The sequence below is a fragment of the Nelumbo lutea genome, chromosome 5 (genome assembly GCF_056320005.1).
Source record: "Nelumbo lutea isolate HS-2025 chromosome 5, American lotus-T2T, whole genome shotgun sequence".
NCBI lineage: Eukaryota > Viridiplantae > Streptophyta > Magnoliopsida > Proteales > Nelumbonaceae > Nelumbo > Nelumbo lutea.
The window spans coordinates 11,615,775-11,630,951 of NC_142688.1; the positions used below are offsets into that span (position 1 = coordinate 11,615,775).

Below are 15,177 nucleotides of genomic sequence, written 5' to 3' on the forward strand. Positions count from 1 at the left end.
CCCGCCATTTTTCAGTATAATACATTATCTCCCCAAAACGGGAAAAACTAGCTACCTTCGTCATTATTTTTATTTCTAAAAAATGAGTAAAAGTAAAATTTCCATAAGTGAATATGGTGTACAGCTTCATGAATCATGGGCAAGTTTCAGCTTGGTATCTCTCCTCTGGCAGAATAAAGTCCTCTAGCTATTTTTTTTTTTATAAATTTTTATTATCTGTAAAGCTTCAACATATCATTTGGAATGCCCACATTGCCTTGGTGGTTTAAATGAATTAATTCTGTTAGTCGCATATCATCCAATATTTTTTTTTCTGTTCATTAAAATTTTGTAGTAGGCTTAAAACCTTGGAATAAGTGCCAACCTCTGATTGGGTCAAAATTTAGATGATGAGCTTCAATTTGGGTGGTTTAGATTTGTGCCATTAACTTGGGCATGGCGGCATGCCAGAAACTAAGATGACTTACCCATTAGTTAGGGCTTTTTTTTTATGCGAATGATACAGAATTGTTAAAATATGCATCAAATAAAAAAATAGAAGTAATACTAGAACAAGATATTAAAAATATACATTAAAACACGACACAAAATTGCAAAAAAAAAAAAATCCAAGTATAACATAAATCGTGAGAAAGAATGTAATATTACATTGGACTACATAAAAATAATATATAACACAACTTAATAATTATAATATTTTCATTTCAAATGTCCATTTGGAAAGATTGCAAATATAAATATGTTCGGTGTAAAACCTTATACAATTTAGGCTCAGTTTGGAAAGAGCACAAATATAAATATGTACTGTGCAAATATAAGATTTAAAAATGTTGTATCTATAAGCTTCGTTTGGAAGGAGTATTTTATATTGTATATATTTGTATTTATACTCTTTCCAAACTAGGCAATACATAAAAATATATTCGATGCAAAACCTTGTATATGCTATTTTTAAACTTTATATTTGCATTATTTATACTCTTTCCAAATTTTAACTTCAAAATGTTTAAAGAATAAAAAAAACCTAGTGGCCTTCATATTCATTAGGTTAAAACAAAGTATTGTCTTTCTGAACTCGTTGATCCAGGCCCAGGCCCAGGCCCATTTAACATCATAGCCTGGGTCGCTCCCAAATTAAATACCACAAATTTACCGAGAAAAAATAAAGAAATAAATATTTTTTCCACTTTGCCATACTTGGCAAATGACAAGTACGCGTCTCCTACTAAAACTAGGCTAACTTGTAGGCTAATTACCTAAAACCGTATATGAATATATGGTAATTGGTAAGGGGTGTGCAGTTTAGCTCTAGGCGAACTTTAAGGTATCAGAGAGGGGGAGAAGGGGGAGGCGGATGTTTCCTCGTGGTGTAGCGAAGGTTGATTGGTGATGGGGTATATTCACTGTTGAGTGTTGAGTATTTGCGAGGATCGGCTCTCGAAGGCTTTTCACACACAGATTTCAATTCATACTCGTAATTTTCAGTGTAAGAAGTTACCAGAGGATAAGGCTGCGGCCTACGGGTTAGGATTAGGGTTAGGGTTTATTCTGCAACAAGAAAATCGATTTCAGTGCTTGTAGGGGTGAGATAAACAAAGAAGAGGAGATGTGGCACGAAGCGAGGAGATCGGAGAGGAAAGTCCATGACATGATGGACGCAGCTAGAAAGAGAGCGCAGAGACGAGCTTTGTTTCTAGCGAAGAGGCGTGGCGACCCTCAGCAATCTCTCCAGGTTGTCGGATCTCGGTGCCGCATGTACCGCGACGACGGCCTCTATCAAGCTACCCAAGATCAACAAGGCCTGTAAGATTTTCGTCTCCGCGTGCTTCTTTAATGGCGAAAGAAGTTACAAGAGAGTTTGCAGAGTAATTCATTTGTTATTGTGGTTTGTTTGTCTATGGTTCTATCGTGCTGTTTCCCTTTCCCCCAACTCTTTTTCTCCCTATCATATCCTCTTATTTAGTCTTTATAGAAAAGTTTTCTTGGCTTCCTAATATTTCGTGACTAGTGAATTTACCGATGATTTACTGAATTAGATAAGTTATAAATGCAAGCATGAATGATTTCCCGCAGCTATTTTGGTAATATAAGAACTGCAAAGAAAATTTATCCAGAGGAAAAATAAGAACTAAAGCAAGGGTAAAACTGGAAAATAAAAAGTTTAAGTAATACCGATGGGGCATGGTATTTCTTCAAATTGGTAACAGTTGAGGGTGCTTAAAAGAACTGAAAAATGGTGGGAAACTAATGTGGAGTAAGGTTAGTGGACAGTAGGCTCTAAGAATTTGCTTTTGAGGAAGCAAAGATAAGGATAAGAGTAGTTTTAGATGCCCCAAATATATATGCCTCAACTGAAAAGTTTGTCTACGTGCTATATACAAAGAAGCAAAATCAAACATCAAGAAAGGATGTATTTCCCTAAGATTCTAATTCCATAATTATAATTATCTTTAATGGTTAGGCTCCTTCACAGCCACATAACATCTTGAGTACTCATCTAATGGTAATCTTGGACTACTTCTTCTTTATCAAAGATAATATAAAATATCTTTGAGAGCCTAAGCATCACACTAACTGCCATTACCTAATGTTGGTTCAATCTTCTTGGGTCGTGACAGGGCTATCCAGAATGTGGGCCTAGCCTTTGGCATTTCTTTTTTTTTTTTTTGCACAAAGTGGCCTGTCAAGCTAGAACATGTGTTCTTGCACTTGTCAGCAGGAGATTTACTATTGCACCATGCCCTTTCTCAGTTAAGTATCAAATTGTTGACCCAAAGTTGATTCTGGCCCAACTTTATGTATGATTAACCCTAGGTTGAGCTTTCCAAAAAATTTGGGGGTCAGGGGGATGCCCCTTCCTACAACCCCCCTTGGTTCTGTCCATGTGTGGCCCCATCACCTAATTTATATTTTATGGCATTTTTGGTATTCCGTTGCTTGTATAAATATGTTGGATCCTTTGCATCCACGAATGTTCTTGTTGCTTGTTTGTGGATGTTTTCAGCTCTGAAAAAAAATTTCTCTTGATCAGCTTATCTTCAGACCCTACCTATCCTATCCTTGATCTCTATTAAACCCAAATGATGCCCAATATTTGCAAATCTGCAGAAATAAATTCTTTCCTGGCCTTTAGCAATCACTTTAAACTTGAGATTGGCTCGTATGAATTATAGGATTTGAATTATTACTTACATTTTGTTCTAAATTTGTTACAACCTTTTTTTGTACTCAAGGAAGTTGTATTGGCATAAATTACATTTGTATAATGAACTTTTGGGGGATGTTTCCATCTTCGTTGTTATGAACCACTCCATTAGGGTTGTCATCTTTTTTTTTTTTTAATTCTTTTGCTCCTTGTTTTCTATTACAGGATACCATGGAATGGGAAGCAAAATATATTGATTGACAGGTGAATTCTTTGCTTACTTGATGCTATTCATGTAAGATAGACAATCTAACATCAAGTAACTGTTTTTTTCCTCCTATTCTGTGAAGCAGATTTGATGGTCGTTCTCTTCTTGATTTCATTCGAGATAGTGATTCCCGACATTTCTGTGTCCAAGAAAAAACAGAAGAGGAAGAAGAACTAGAAGAGTTTGTTAATTTTGAGCGTTATCGGGATTTAATTAAGCATCGGCGTAGAGGATGTCGGTACTTTTTGATTTTTTTCTTTCATTAACATGGTTCTATGTATATACTCTGTTTTTATCTTTTTTTTTTTCTCATTGACAAAGGAATTCCAAGTGAAAGGACCATGCATTTTTTTTAATAGTCAATTTTATGGCACATAATTGTTTGGTGTCAGTTATCACAAGTTGAACAATGTCTATTAACAGTTACTGATGAAGAGGGGTTGCAACATGTTAACCAAGAGATGGAAGCAAAGTCTGCTGCTCCATTTGTATCAGACAGGTCTGAACTCTTTCCTGTCATGGTTACTCTAATCATTTACTTAGTTTATATGTTTATGAAAGTTTATTTTTACCCTCCTAATTCCTTCATGGATTTATGTCTTCTATGTATTTGGGTTATGGTTATTTTATGGATATTGAATTATCATTTTTTTAATGAACTACTGTTATGGATGATCACATATTTATGTGCTTTTTATTTGATATAGAATCTGAAACTGCATATTCTTAAATGTTGATTTATTTTATTTTATATTTTTGGAAACCTTGTGTCTTCATTTGGACATTTACCCTGCCCCACTTCGCATCTTGTGCCTTAGGCATTTGAAAGCCCCTGTTCTTTTTGTTTCATCACTTGCTTTTAAAATGCTTCTGATTATCACAGATTTTTAAGTGTATGGTTATCAGGTCTTGATAATTCGAATTCCTTTGAGCGTAGGGATTTTGTTTTATAGTTATTGGTAATTCTGCTGTCTGTAGTATTTGTTGCCATTTGGTTACAATTTGGTAGGTTCTAGTTTTTCTCTAGCTCTAAATGTAAAAGTTTTTGTTAACTTTTTAGTGGACTTAGAAAATTTTGAACAATTTGGAGAAGATGGGTTATTACCATTTGGCCCAAGGGGTACCACCTTTTGTAGGCCAACATTAATCTTAATAAAGCCATATTTTTTCCAATGTTTGAAGGTTTTGGTATTGGGCCAGAATTGCCAGATGGAATAATCCTGTTTGCTTAATAAGATTAAACAGTTTCTTGGTTCTTGCTCCACTGGTACAAGGATTTCTAGGGGCTATGATGAGTCAATGACATAGCTATCATTTTATCAAGATCATTTTAGTTTGGAAATAAGGTACCCCAGGTCATAGTTGCAGCAGGAGGTTTCTGCAGGCATACTATATCAGCATGTTTAACAGTTTTATGTTCAAAGCCCATTTATTTTCCACACTTTTGATACTTTGCCTGTCCATATTTAATGGAACTGTTTGATTGTTACCTGAAGCAAAAAATAATAATCTGATACCTTTACATTGGTGCTATACCATGTCAGAGACTTCAACACTAGTGTGCATTCCATGTATGACATCTCATACAGCTGTGAGCCAACTGGACTTGCATCTTCAGTTTCTTTAAAGTTTTAAAGTATGGTGGTGGTTCAGAATTATGGTTCATAAACTTGCATGTGGTCAATGTATTTGTACAGCATTGATACCATTCTTGAAATCGGATAGGGGTGTAAGTCCACTATCCGATTTGAAGAATTTACACTGCATTAGGCCCTAGATTTTCAGGCCAGGCGGCTCAGGCCCATTCAAATTTCAACAAATTCCCAACCTGAGCCTGCCCAAATTGCATCCCTTTTACCTTGGAGATTTGTTTCTAGAAATATATCATTATTATGTACTTACGGTGATGCATATTTCTGCTTTTATCATTCTGCAAATAATTTTCCTGGTATGGTGTACAGTTGGTAAAGAAATATTTGTTAGATGAACTAGTTTTTGGTTGACATAATGGAGCAATACAATTTTTTCATTCCTTTTTTTTCATGAATGTTTATCTGCATGCACATTGTTTTTCCTTGATGCCTGGATATACCTCCCTTGCCCTTTGGAACATGAGCTTCTCTTTTGTGACAGTGGTTGGTACTGGAAGTTGTAATTCTCTCTTGTGTATAGGATGCTAACTTAAATATTTATGTTTTTTTGAAAGAAGTATTAATAAAGCTCAAAGCGGTCGTTCTATTACTTTAACTATTTATATTAGCATTCCCCGCTTTATTAACATAGATATTGTCAGAATTTTTGTAGTGGTTCTAAGTTCATTCTTGTGATTTACTATTGTTTTCTTTTATGTATTTGTGGTTTCTAGTAGATCACATCCAGCACAGCCTCCAAGTAGCAAAGGTTCATATTCACAGGTTGGGTTCTCCTATGATGGGAATGGGAAAGAGGAAGCTCATCTTTTGGAGAGTGATGATGAGGAAGATGATGAGGATGTGGATGAGGATGAAGATGACGGTAATAGTGATGACAGCAATGATGAAGGAATAGATACCATTGCAAAAGAATTTGGAGTGAAGAGGTATAATTGGCTTGTTTACATGGATAAAAAAGCCAAAGAGGAAGAGAAACGGCAGAAAGAGGTGATTAGAGGGGATCCCGCGATTGTAAGTTCAGCACAAGTGCATTAAGAACCATCTTTTTATTGCACCTTGCTGTCTAGTTGGTTTTTCTTATCAATTGCCTTCTGATACTTGCAGAGGAAGCTGAGTCGCAAGGAAAGAAGGAAGGCTTCTCAGATGGAAAGGGAAAGAGAACGAGAAGCTGCACGTATAACAGGAACCAGGGTTCTCCATCATGATCCATACAGGTAATAGCCTAGTTTTTTTTTTTTTTTGTGTGTGTGTGTGAATTCTATTTGGGAATTTGTGAATTATTTATGATGATATGAATAACTAACATGATATATTCTGTTGTGCACATTCTTCTGATTCTGTTGATCCATGATCTACAGGGAGACTCGACGGAGTCCCACGTATGAAGCCTATTCTCGTTCTAGGAGGTAAAGTAGTTCTTTAGGTTTATTACATCTCATGGTGCACATATTTTTCATTTTATTAGCTGACATAATCTTGAAAAAAAATGGTTTTTGTGGACAGATCAAGATCCAGATCTAGGTCACACTCCCCGTCGTATTCAAGGCGCCATGATCGTGGTGTGCATTCTGATAGCAGTCACCGAAGCAAGCCAAAGGCTCCGAAAATTGAGTATATTACTGAGTTTGGGGGTTCTACCGACTCGGACCCAAAGCTGCAAGGATTCTCACCACCACCATCTCCTCCATCTCAAGTTGATGTACTGAACCGGTCGGAGCACTCGACCTTTAATTCTTGCAAAGATGACAATGTTTTCTCTGCTGCAGCTTATTCTCCCATTCTGGTTACTTCAGGCAGAAAATTTTGGGGTATAGGTTAGATGAGGCCTAGGTTTAACAGCATAACTGCCAAGAAAGAGTGGCAGGGGGTGCTTCATGCTAGAAGCGTGACTTTTCCCTCCTTTTTGTGAAATAAATCTTATATTAATGGTTCCAAAGTGCTGAGCTTGGTATTTGAACTCCCAACGAGTGACTAATGCTACTGCTTCTCTGCAGGCCATCATCTGGTCGCATACTTGAGGCACTGCATGTTGATCCTGCATCTGCTGTATCCCTTGACCAAGAAAAGAACACTAAAGTGTTGAAATCATCAACAAGGTATATCTTTTGATGTCTTGGTCCTATTTGAATCTCTATGTTCTGTTTGTACTTACGTTTAAAACAAGTACTCTATAATGTTGTACTTATCATATGCATTTTATTTTATTTTTTTGTTATTTTTGTTTATGGGTATTACTATTATCTAGTTAGTTTTACAAGTGGTCTTGTTTTGTTGAATGGTAGCACATCATCAGCGTTGTCGAAGCTGAGCAAACCAATTGCTCCAGGGGCTGCTTTGAAAACACAACAGGGTGAGAAAAAGGAAACACCTCAAGAGCGCCTTAAACGAATTATGAACAGACAACTGAATAAGCAAAGTATGGTGCCATGCTCATTTTCTTAGTGAATTAGTTGGTATAATAATAGTCCTAGCATGCCATAATGGAGAGGCAGGAAACATGATTGTTTAAATGATAGTTTTCAAGGCGCCAAGGCGAGGCTAGGTGACCATGGGGTGCCCAGGCGCCTAGGCGCCAAGGCGAAGACCCTTTTTAAGAAACCAATGATGAGAACAAAAAAGAAAAAGCTGAAAAATCCAAGAAACTAAGAACTAAAGAAGGGGGCGGAGCCTCTGTTCTAGACCCAAAAAATCTGGTGAAAAAAATACTAAAATAAATGAAGAATATGAAGAATAGAAGAAGGGGCGGAGCCCCTGTTTTATTCCAATAAAATGATTAAAAAACTTGGAGAAAAGATAAAAAAGGAAGAGGTGAAAAATGGGGCATAACTACTGTTTTTAATCCAGGAAACAGAGAACAAAACTTGAAGAAGAAGAAGAAGAAGAAAACTGATTTACTCACCTTGACTTTAGAGGACTGTGTGGGAACGATGGGGGACTGTTGTTCTCTCCTCTTCCTCAGTTTGATTCTATTGTCAAAGTGAAGCCCTCAAAGGTTAATTTTGATTTTACTTCCTCAAAACAAAAGCATGATAACATGCAATAGGTTCTATTATAAAAACTAAAACAACCAATAAAATATTATATATTTTTTATTTTTTATTTAATAAATATTTATATAGTATATATTTGCTTCAGCCCCTTAAGCATGCGCCAACATAGTTGGCGTTTGGGCGAAGCGTTATTTGAAAAGCGCCTAGTCGCCTAGGCGACCTTGACAACTATGGTTTAAATGTATAGAATATATTTATTTCTGATTTATATATGCACATTACTGTATATTCTGTTGCTCTTGCAGTCAAGAAAGATACTGCAGTTGAGATGGCCAAGAAACGAGAACAAGAAAGGCAACGGTTGGAAAAACTGGCAGAAACAAGTAGAGTAAGCCGTTATAGACCTCGCAGTGGCAGTAGAAGCCGGAGTCGTTCTCCACCAAGGTATTGAGAAGTGATACTAGGATTCTTCAATTTTCCATATGACAATTCAGATACGTTGTTGGTTTGTTATCTTAGCATAGAAACAGGGGCACAAACGTTCCCAACCCAAGTATCATCATTACCAAATGATGGAACATGCAAAAGATATGGTCTTGGTTCTGCAATGACGGTTGCTGAGTCTGTAGATTGACCTGCACCACCAAGTTGCAGTTTTCCTTCTGGTGTCATGAGTTAACTAAAGACCTGCTCTTGAAATCTCTTGCTGATGTTTCTTCAGCAGGAACTTTAATTTGTCATTTTCGTTAAGTTTCTTGTCTGTTTACTTCTCTGGTTTAGTACGATGAAAGTTAAAGAGTTCCTCATGTCTGTTGTATGCATTACTGCAGAAGATATCGGCGTAGTAGAAGTCGGAGCAGAAGTAGATCCCCTCGAAGATATTACTCCCGTTCTCGCTCTCGCTCCCATTCCCATTCACGCTCTTCCCGCTCTCGCTCTCACTCTCGCTCACCAAGGTAATCTTTTTTTTGTGGTACCAGTGCTGTTTGTCTTTTGTGGTTCTGTGGAATGTCTATGGGCCATTTGAGACTGATTTGGGGTATCAACACTTGCAGGGTCCGAAGCCGCTCTAGATATTGAGTGCAGGAGTGGAGTGATAGAAATCTCCTTTTTTTTTCTACATTTCCTTTATTGTACGGTTGTACCTTTTCGAGGGTAGTAGCTGCACGAGAGGCATTTGGCTCATTGGTTGAAACATCCGGGTGAGGTGGGATGAAGGCGGGGGACCGGCTATGCAGCCTTCTGTCTATTTATTATTAACGGTTTTCCCAAGCATACTTGATTGATGGCAATATATATAATATTAAAGTAAGTGTTTAATCATCACGTTACGTTGATGCAGATCTTAACTTTAATTCGGAGGCTCGAATATCCAAATTGAGTTGTTTCAAGATTTGTGTATAGAAAACAGATGCAATTGTCTTACGCTTCTGTAAAGGAAAAGTTTTGTTGTTCAGGGTTTCAGCGCCATCAATTGTAGAGGAGTAAAGTGGGCCTTGCCGTGCCAGCCTGCATGTCGCCTTCCCTGGTGGAAAAATTTGGGGTTGGTTCAGCCTGTGTTATTGTCGTGGGTTAGGTTGGTTCGTGGGCCGAGTCTTGGGTCAGATTGGGTTATGCATTGGTCTAAAATTATTTATTTAAAAAAAAAATTGACAAAAAAACTTAAAATTTTATTTTTATATGAATTTTGTGTATATAATTGCTTATATATATAATAATTAAATAAATTAGTATAATAAAATTAAAAAATATTTATTTTATTAATATGTTATATATTATATATTTATAATATATATATATATATATATAAATAATATATATGGGCTGTGCTGCATGCGGTGACTTAAAATCTTAGACCCAGCATGGTTTGCATGATCGTGCCGGACCTGGCACGGCCTGTGGATCATCGTATTGGTCCAAGGTTGTGTTGGGCTACGAGTGACAACCCGATTTATACCTCTAATCAATTGTCATCTTTGTTTATCGAGTCCTACCGTACCCACAACCCGCCAACTAATTAATAGGTTAGAATCCATTTGTTCAATCCTGGATCGTTAGAGGGTCAGTTAATCCAACAAGAGATCATGTAACGGGTTAGGTGATTGGGTCATGGTTAACCGCTGGATATCCATTGCCAAAGTAGGGTTTTCCAGGTTAAAAACCATTTTTTTTTTACATTCTCTGAGCGAAAGCAAAACCTGGAGTGGATAAGAGCTTTCTCTATGATGGTTAAAAACGGCTTTTAATGAGAACTGTGGTAGAAAGCTGGCTTGAATCAGCGCTGGCAGTAGTTCAAAACAGGCAAATAGGAGTGAGTGAACTGTTTTCTACCTTCATTAAATTTGTTTTCTCTATTGAGAAAGGCACTAGGTAAGATCTCTTTTGCTATTCTTTCCTTTTCTTTCCTGTTTGCTCATAAGGTGTTCGAAAAAAAAAACCCAAAACAGGCAATTGCAAAAAATGCTTGTCATCTCCAAATCTTTTATCCTTCACAGTACTTCTGGCCTTTGAATTCTTCACTCATTCTCTTCGATCCCAAACTTTGCCGTTTGCAAGCAAAAATAGATGGTGTTTGAAACGATGTCAATGCACCTGTTAGACAATGTTATGTGGCACTGCTAAAGTTTAGAAAAGACCATATTTGATCCTCAAGTTTGAACTGCTGACCTGGACGATTGAATCACTAAATTGTTTAATCCAGTAAATGGGTTTTGGGTCATTTTTTATTTTAATATATTTATTTTTAATTTTGAAAACATTATGGTTGATCCATTCGGACTGAATGATCCAACTATTGACTCAGAATCTGGTGGCCAAAGTGGTTTCGTTTTGGATTAGTTTTTAAAACCTTGATTAATTTGCTTAGTTTACTTATTTAGATCCATTAGATTTGTTTATTTAATTTAACTAAATTACTTTGTTTTATTAATTAATTTATTTTATTTAATTATCTTAATTAGTGTAATGTGTTTAATTTACTTAATTAACATAATTAAATACTTAATTATACTTAGGGTCATTTAATTAGACCCTGAAGTAATTTACTTAGCTTATTTAAGTGGCCCATTTTCAATCTTTAGGGTTGAAAGTGCCAAAGTGGCCTTTTCAAACATTAGCAATGCCACATAACATTGTCTAATAGATTCATTGACATTGTTTCAAATGCTACAAATGCCTTTTTTTTTAAACCAAGTCAGGTTGAAAATGGTATTTTTTATTATTTAGGGTCAAAATTAGCATTTTCACAAAGTTTAGGGGTTGTCGAAGTCAAAAATCCATATTTTATGCAATTTGTGGTTCTCTATGTTTTCTTTGTATTTTTTGTTAATTTTTCATTTTCTATATTTTTCTAAATTTTTTTGTTATATTACTCTATAATATCTGTTAGCTTTCTGCATTTGTTGATTTTTATGTTTTTATGTTTTTTGTAATTTTCTGTGTTTTTTATAATTTCTCTAATTTTTCAACTTGTCTTTTATTTGTATACAATTTATGTATATGTCCCATTCCATAAATAAAAGTATTAATGGGTTTGCATAGAGTGAAGGCGGATTTGGGTGAACCCCACTCGTATAATTTTATCTAAATGGGTCATTAATCGGTTGCTAGGCTAGATGGGTTGAGTTGAATCTCAACCCAAACCCAACCCACTAATTGTCATCCCTAGTGATTTAGAGTGACAAATAGAAAATGTGAATAGCCTTTAACTAGATATTACCAACAAATATTTTCAACCAAGCTTCAAATTATTGATACTCTTTAATATATACTTTCAATGTATCTTGCTATTTCAAAAATCAATAGTGGTTTAATGTGGGCCGTGCCAACCCACATTTTTGCACTGCTCGCACGATAGTGGGCCATGCCAACATGATCTGTGCAGGTTGTGGATGGGGCTCAACCCGAGTCCGGACTCAGGTCTACGGGCCTTGGGCCAGGTCGAGCCGGCCCATTTTATTTTATTTTCTGTTTTTTTTTTTCACTAAAAGAATAACAAAACTCAAACAATAATGAAAAATTGAAGGAAAAAAAATGACAAATTCAATTATTGCAACAACAATTTGGAAAAAACCCATCTTAAAATGGTACTCCATATGAATAATCAATTTATACAAAAAAAAATTATTAAATTAAATTTTAAAAACAATTAAATTAAAAAATATAAAATAAAAATAAAAATAAAAAATTTACAACAGAATTGAAAATTTTACAAAACACTTACAAGGTACAAAGAAAGTCGAAAATCTCAAAATTTACAATAATTTCAACTTTTACAATAATCAATTTCAAGTCCTATTATCCTCTTCTTATAGTGATACATTGGATGATGTGTCATCTGTCATGTAGGGGTGTCAATCAACCGGTTTTGGATTGGTCCAATCCAATCCAATCCAAACTTTATCAAATCGGATTTGGATGGTCCATTATTATTATTGGATTAGGCCAATCCAAAATAAATTGGTCCATATTCTTATTGGTCTGAATTGGGCCTAAACCAAATTTTCAATAATCCAATCATGAGATCAAATCCTTGTCCAATTTGAAACCAATCAAAACTGAATCCAGCATAAAATCACTTTTAAGAAAGCACTTTATAAAAGTAATTTTATGAAAAGTACATTTACAAAAACACTTTTACAAAAATACTTTTATGAAAGTACTTTTATAGAAGCAGTTTTATAAAAACACTTCAATAAAAGCACATTTGCTAAAGTACTTTTATAGGAAAGTATTTTTATGAAATCATTTTTACAAAAGCACTTTTATAAAAGAACTTTTATGAAAGCACTTTCGCAAAAGCACTTTTACAAAAGCACTTCTACGAAAGTACTTTTATAAAGGTACTTATACAAAAGCATTTTTACAAAAGTGCTTTTTCAATGCCAAAAGGGTATATTTTTGTAATTTTCAGATTTTCTTCATTTTGATATATTTTTGTAATTTTTTTATATGTCCTATTTTTTATATAATTTTTATATTTCATTCGGTTTGGATTGGATCCAATCCTGTTCATTTACATTTTATTGGATTGGATTGGATTTGGTTTGTACTAGATTTGGATTGGATTGGGTCTAGTCCATTTGTAAGTGGACTCACATTGGATTGGATCAGGTTGGACCAAATCCAGTCCAATTGACACCTCTAGTGTCATGTCCTCTTTTATCTTGCAGTCTATCTTCTGCATCCAACCAATCTTTCAAACAAATGCGCATATCCAATGTTTCATTTGTCTTCTGGCTCCTCTCATTTAGCTCATTGTTTCTTGCATGAAAATAAGATTATGATTTACAATGACAACAGAGGGGTTAGATCACGTGCCATAGCAAGAAGTACAAGATAATTATTTTCCTATACTTTCCACTTGGCTAAAATATCAAAATTTCCTATGTTGGACATGTAACATTTTGATACATATATTCTCAAATTGGAGTGTATGCACTACTTTGATAGCTAAAATCACTTTTACATTTACTGTAGACTGCTCTCATGTCTTTTCCCACTATATCCTTATGGTAAAATATTTCCAAACATCATTGGTATTTTTTTTTGGTGCCTTAGAATTATTAGGGCTAACATTATATTGGATTTGTTTGGTAGTGGTAGCATTAACTTTGACATCGATAACTACTATTGTATTGTAAGTTAGACTTGTCAAAGGAAGCAAAGTGCAAGGGCATAAGAGGAACCGGCCATTTTAATAAATATTAAAGTCTAAAAAAATTATAAAAGAATCTAACTAACTTGGTAATTGCACTTCGGTCCTTGGAGTCCGCTCTACCGGTTTAGTATTTTAACTTCAATGCAGAGCTTTTAAGTCTCCCAAATTGCCAATTTCAATTTGAGACACTCGATCAAGCCTCCTTGTTGAAATTAAAAAAAAAAAATTAAGAATATGAGAGTAGTATGAGAGATTGAGAGTATAAGAGTAATGTGAGAGTATAAGAATGAGAGATTATATTTGATTGTTGTTGTGATGAAAATACCCTTCTAAACTAGCACTTATAGTTGTTGAGAGGGGTATTTTGATTATTTACAAAGTTTATTTAACACTTGAGTCCCCTTAAGCTAGTTGTTTATAATTGTTAGGGGCATTTTAATAATTTTTTGCATCCTATATGGTAAAGTACACAAATACTCCCCCCAAAATAATTGTTTATAGCTATTAGGAGTATTTTTACCATTATACCCTCAATTAGCCATTACAAAATGGTTAGTTTTGGCTGTGCCAAGTGTTGGCTTTATGGGCCCAGAATCCTTGGTTAACTTTGTCTGTTGGGGCCCAACAGCATAGGCTGTTGAGACAGTTTCTGGGCTAGACACGTTCTGGGCAGTTCACCTATTCACGTCCATGCTTTAATTTTTAATAAAAATAAAATAATATGTAATTACTAATTTATTCATTCTTATAATAAGATGGCATTTTCAGAAATTCTCTCAACAGTATAGGCTGTTGGACCCTAACAGCTAAAGTTTTTCCCAGAATCCTTGGCCTAGTCCGATCCCAGGAGTCATGTCATGCCCGGCACAGCTTATCACTGTAACTGACGGGTCATGTTGGCCCACATGTGACCCTGACCCATTTTGCACCTCTAATCGATACTCCATGATCGAATGAGTGAAACCTCAGTGCTTTATTATGATGCGGGAATAGGGAACTCTGATCCCTACGATTATGCTATCCTATCCTAAAGTGAAGACGAGTTGAACTTTAAGTGACCAATGTCGGTTTAGGGTTTGTTGAACTGAAACGGAGAGATGGCTCGTTGAACTATTCAACTTGGGAAGTTGTTTTTTTTTTTTTTAATTGTTAGTCGTGGATGTCAAAGGATATAAGTTCATTTAGAGGGATCGTTTTAATTAGGTCGAATTTCATATAAAATATTACAATAAGCTTTATTTATTTACTAGTGGGACCCGTGCGGTGCTCGGAAAAACCCAATATCTAATTTGGTGTCAACAAAATCAAAAGGATATATTAAGTGTCAGGCACATGAATAACCCAATATCCAATAATTTACAGTGATAATTATTAAAAATACAAAAAATGAATTTCATTAATTATTTATTACATTTTGAGGGAATTTTACAAAATTTTTCAAAAGTAGACTAATTTATCTTTTA

At 35.2% G+C, this 15,177-nt stretch overlaps 1 protein-coding gene across 7 annotated transcripts; it reads left to right on the forward strand.

The window, feature by feature from the left end:
• Nucleotides 1–1,254: 1,254 nt before the first annotated feature.
• LOC148850339 (CLK4-associating serine/arginine-rich protein) lies at nt 1,255–9,378 on the forward strand. 7 transcript variants are annotated; one of them, XM_088945989.1, is made up of 13 exons: nt 1,255–1,803; nt 3,371–3,409; nt 3,499–3,647; nt 3,837–3,912; nt 5,779–6,076; nt 6,170–6,279; nt 6,424–6,471; nt 6,569–6,775; nt 7,060–7,161; nt 7,348–7,481; nt 8,361–8,499; nt 8,886–9,011; nt 9,111–9,378. In XM_088945989.1, the coding sequence occupies exons 1-13, from the start codon at nt 1,607–1,609 to the stop codon at nt 9,133–9,135; spliced, it is 1,650 nt and encodes a 549-aa protein (XP_088802115.1). In that variant the 5' UTR covers nt 1,255–1,606; the 3' UTR covers nt 9,136–9,378. The 7 variants fall into 7 exon arrangements, with proteins under 7 accessions (XP_088802115.1, XP_088802117.1, XP_088802116.1 ...); XM_088945991.1 differs by having other exon boundaries at nt 7,348–7,415; XM_088945990.1 differs by having other exon boundaries at nt 5,782–6,076.
• The last annotated feature ends 5,799 nt before the right edge of the window (nt 9,379–15,177 follow it).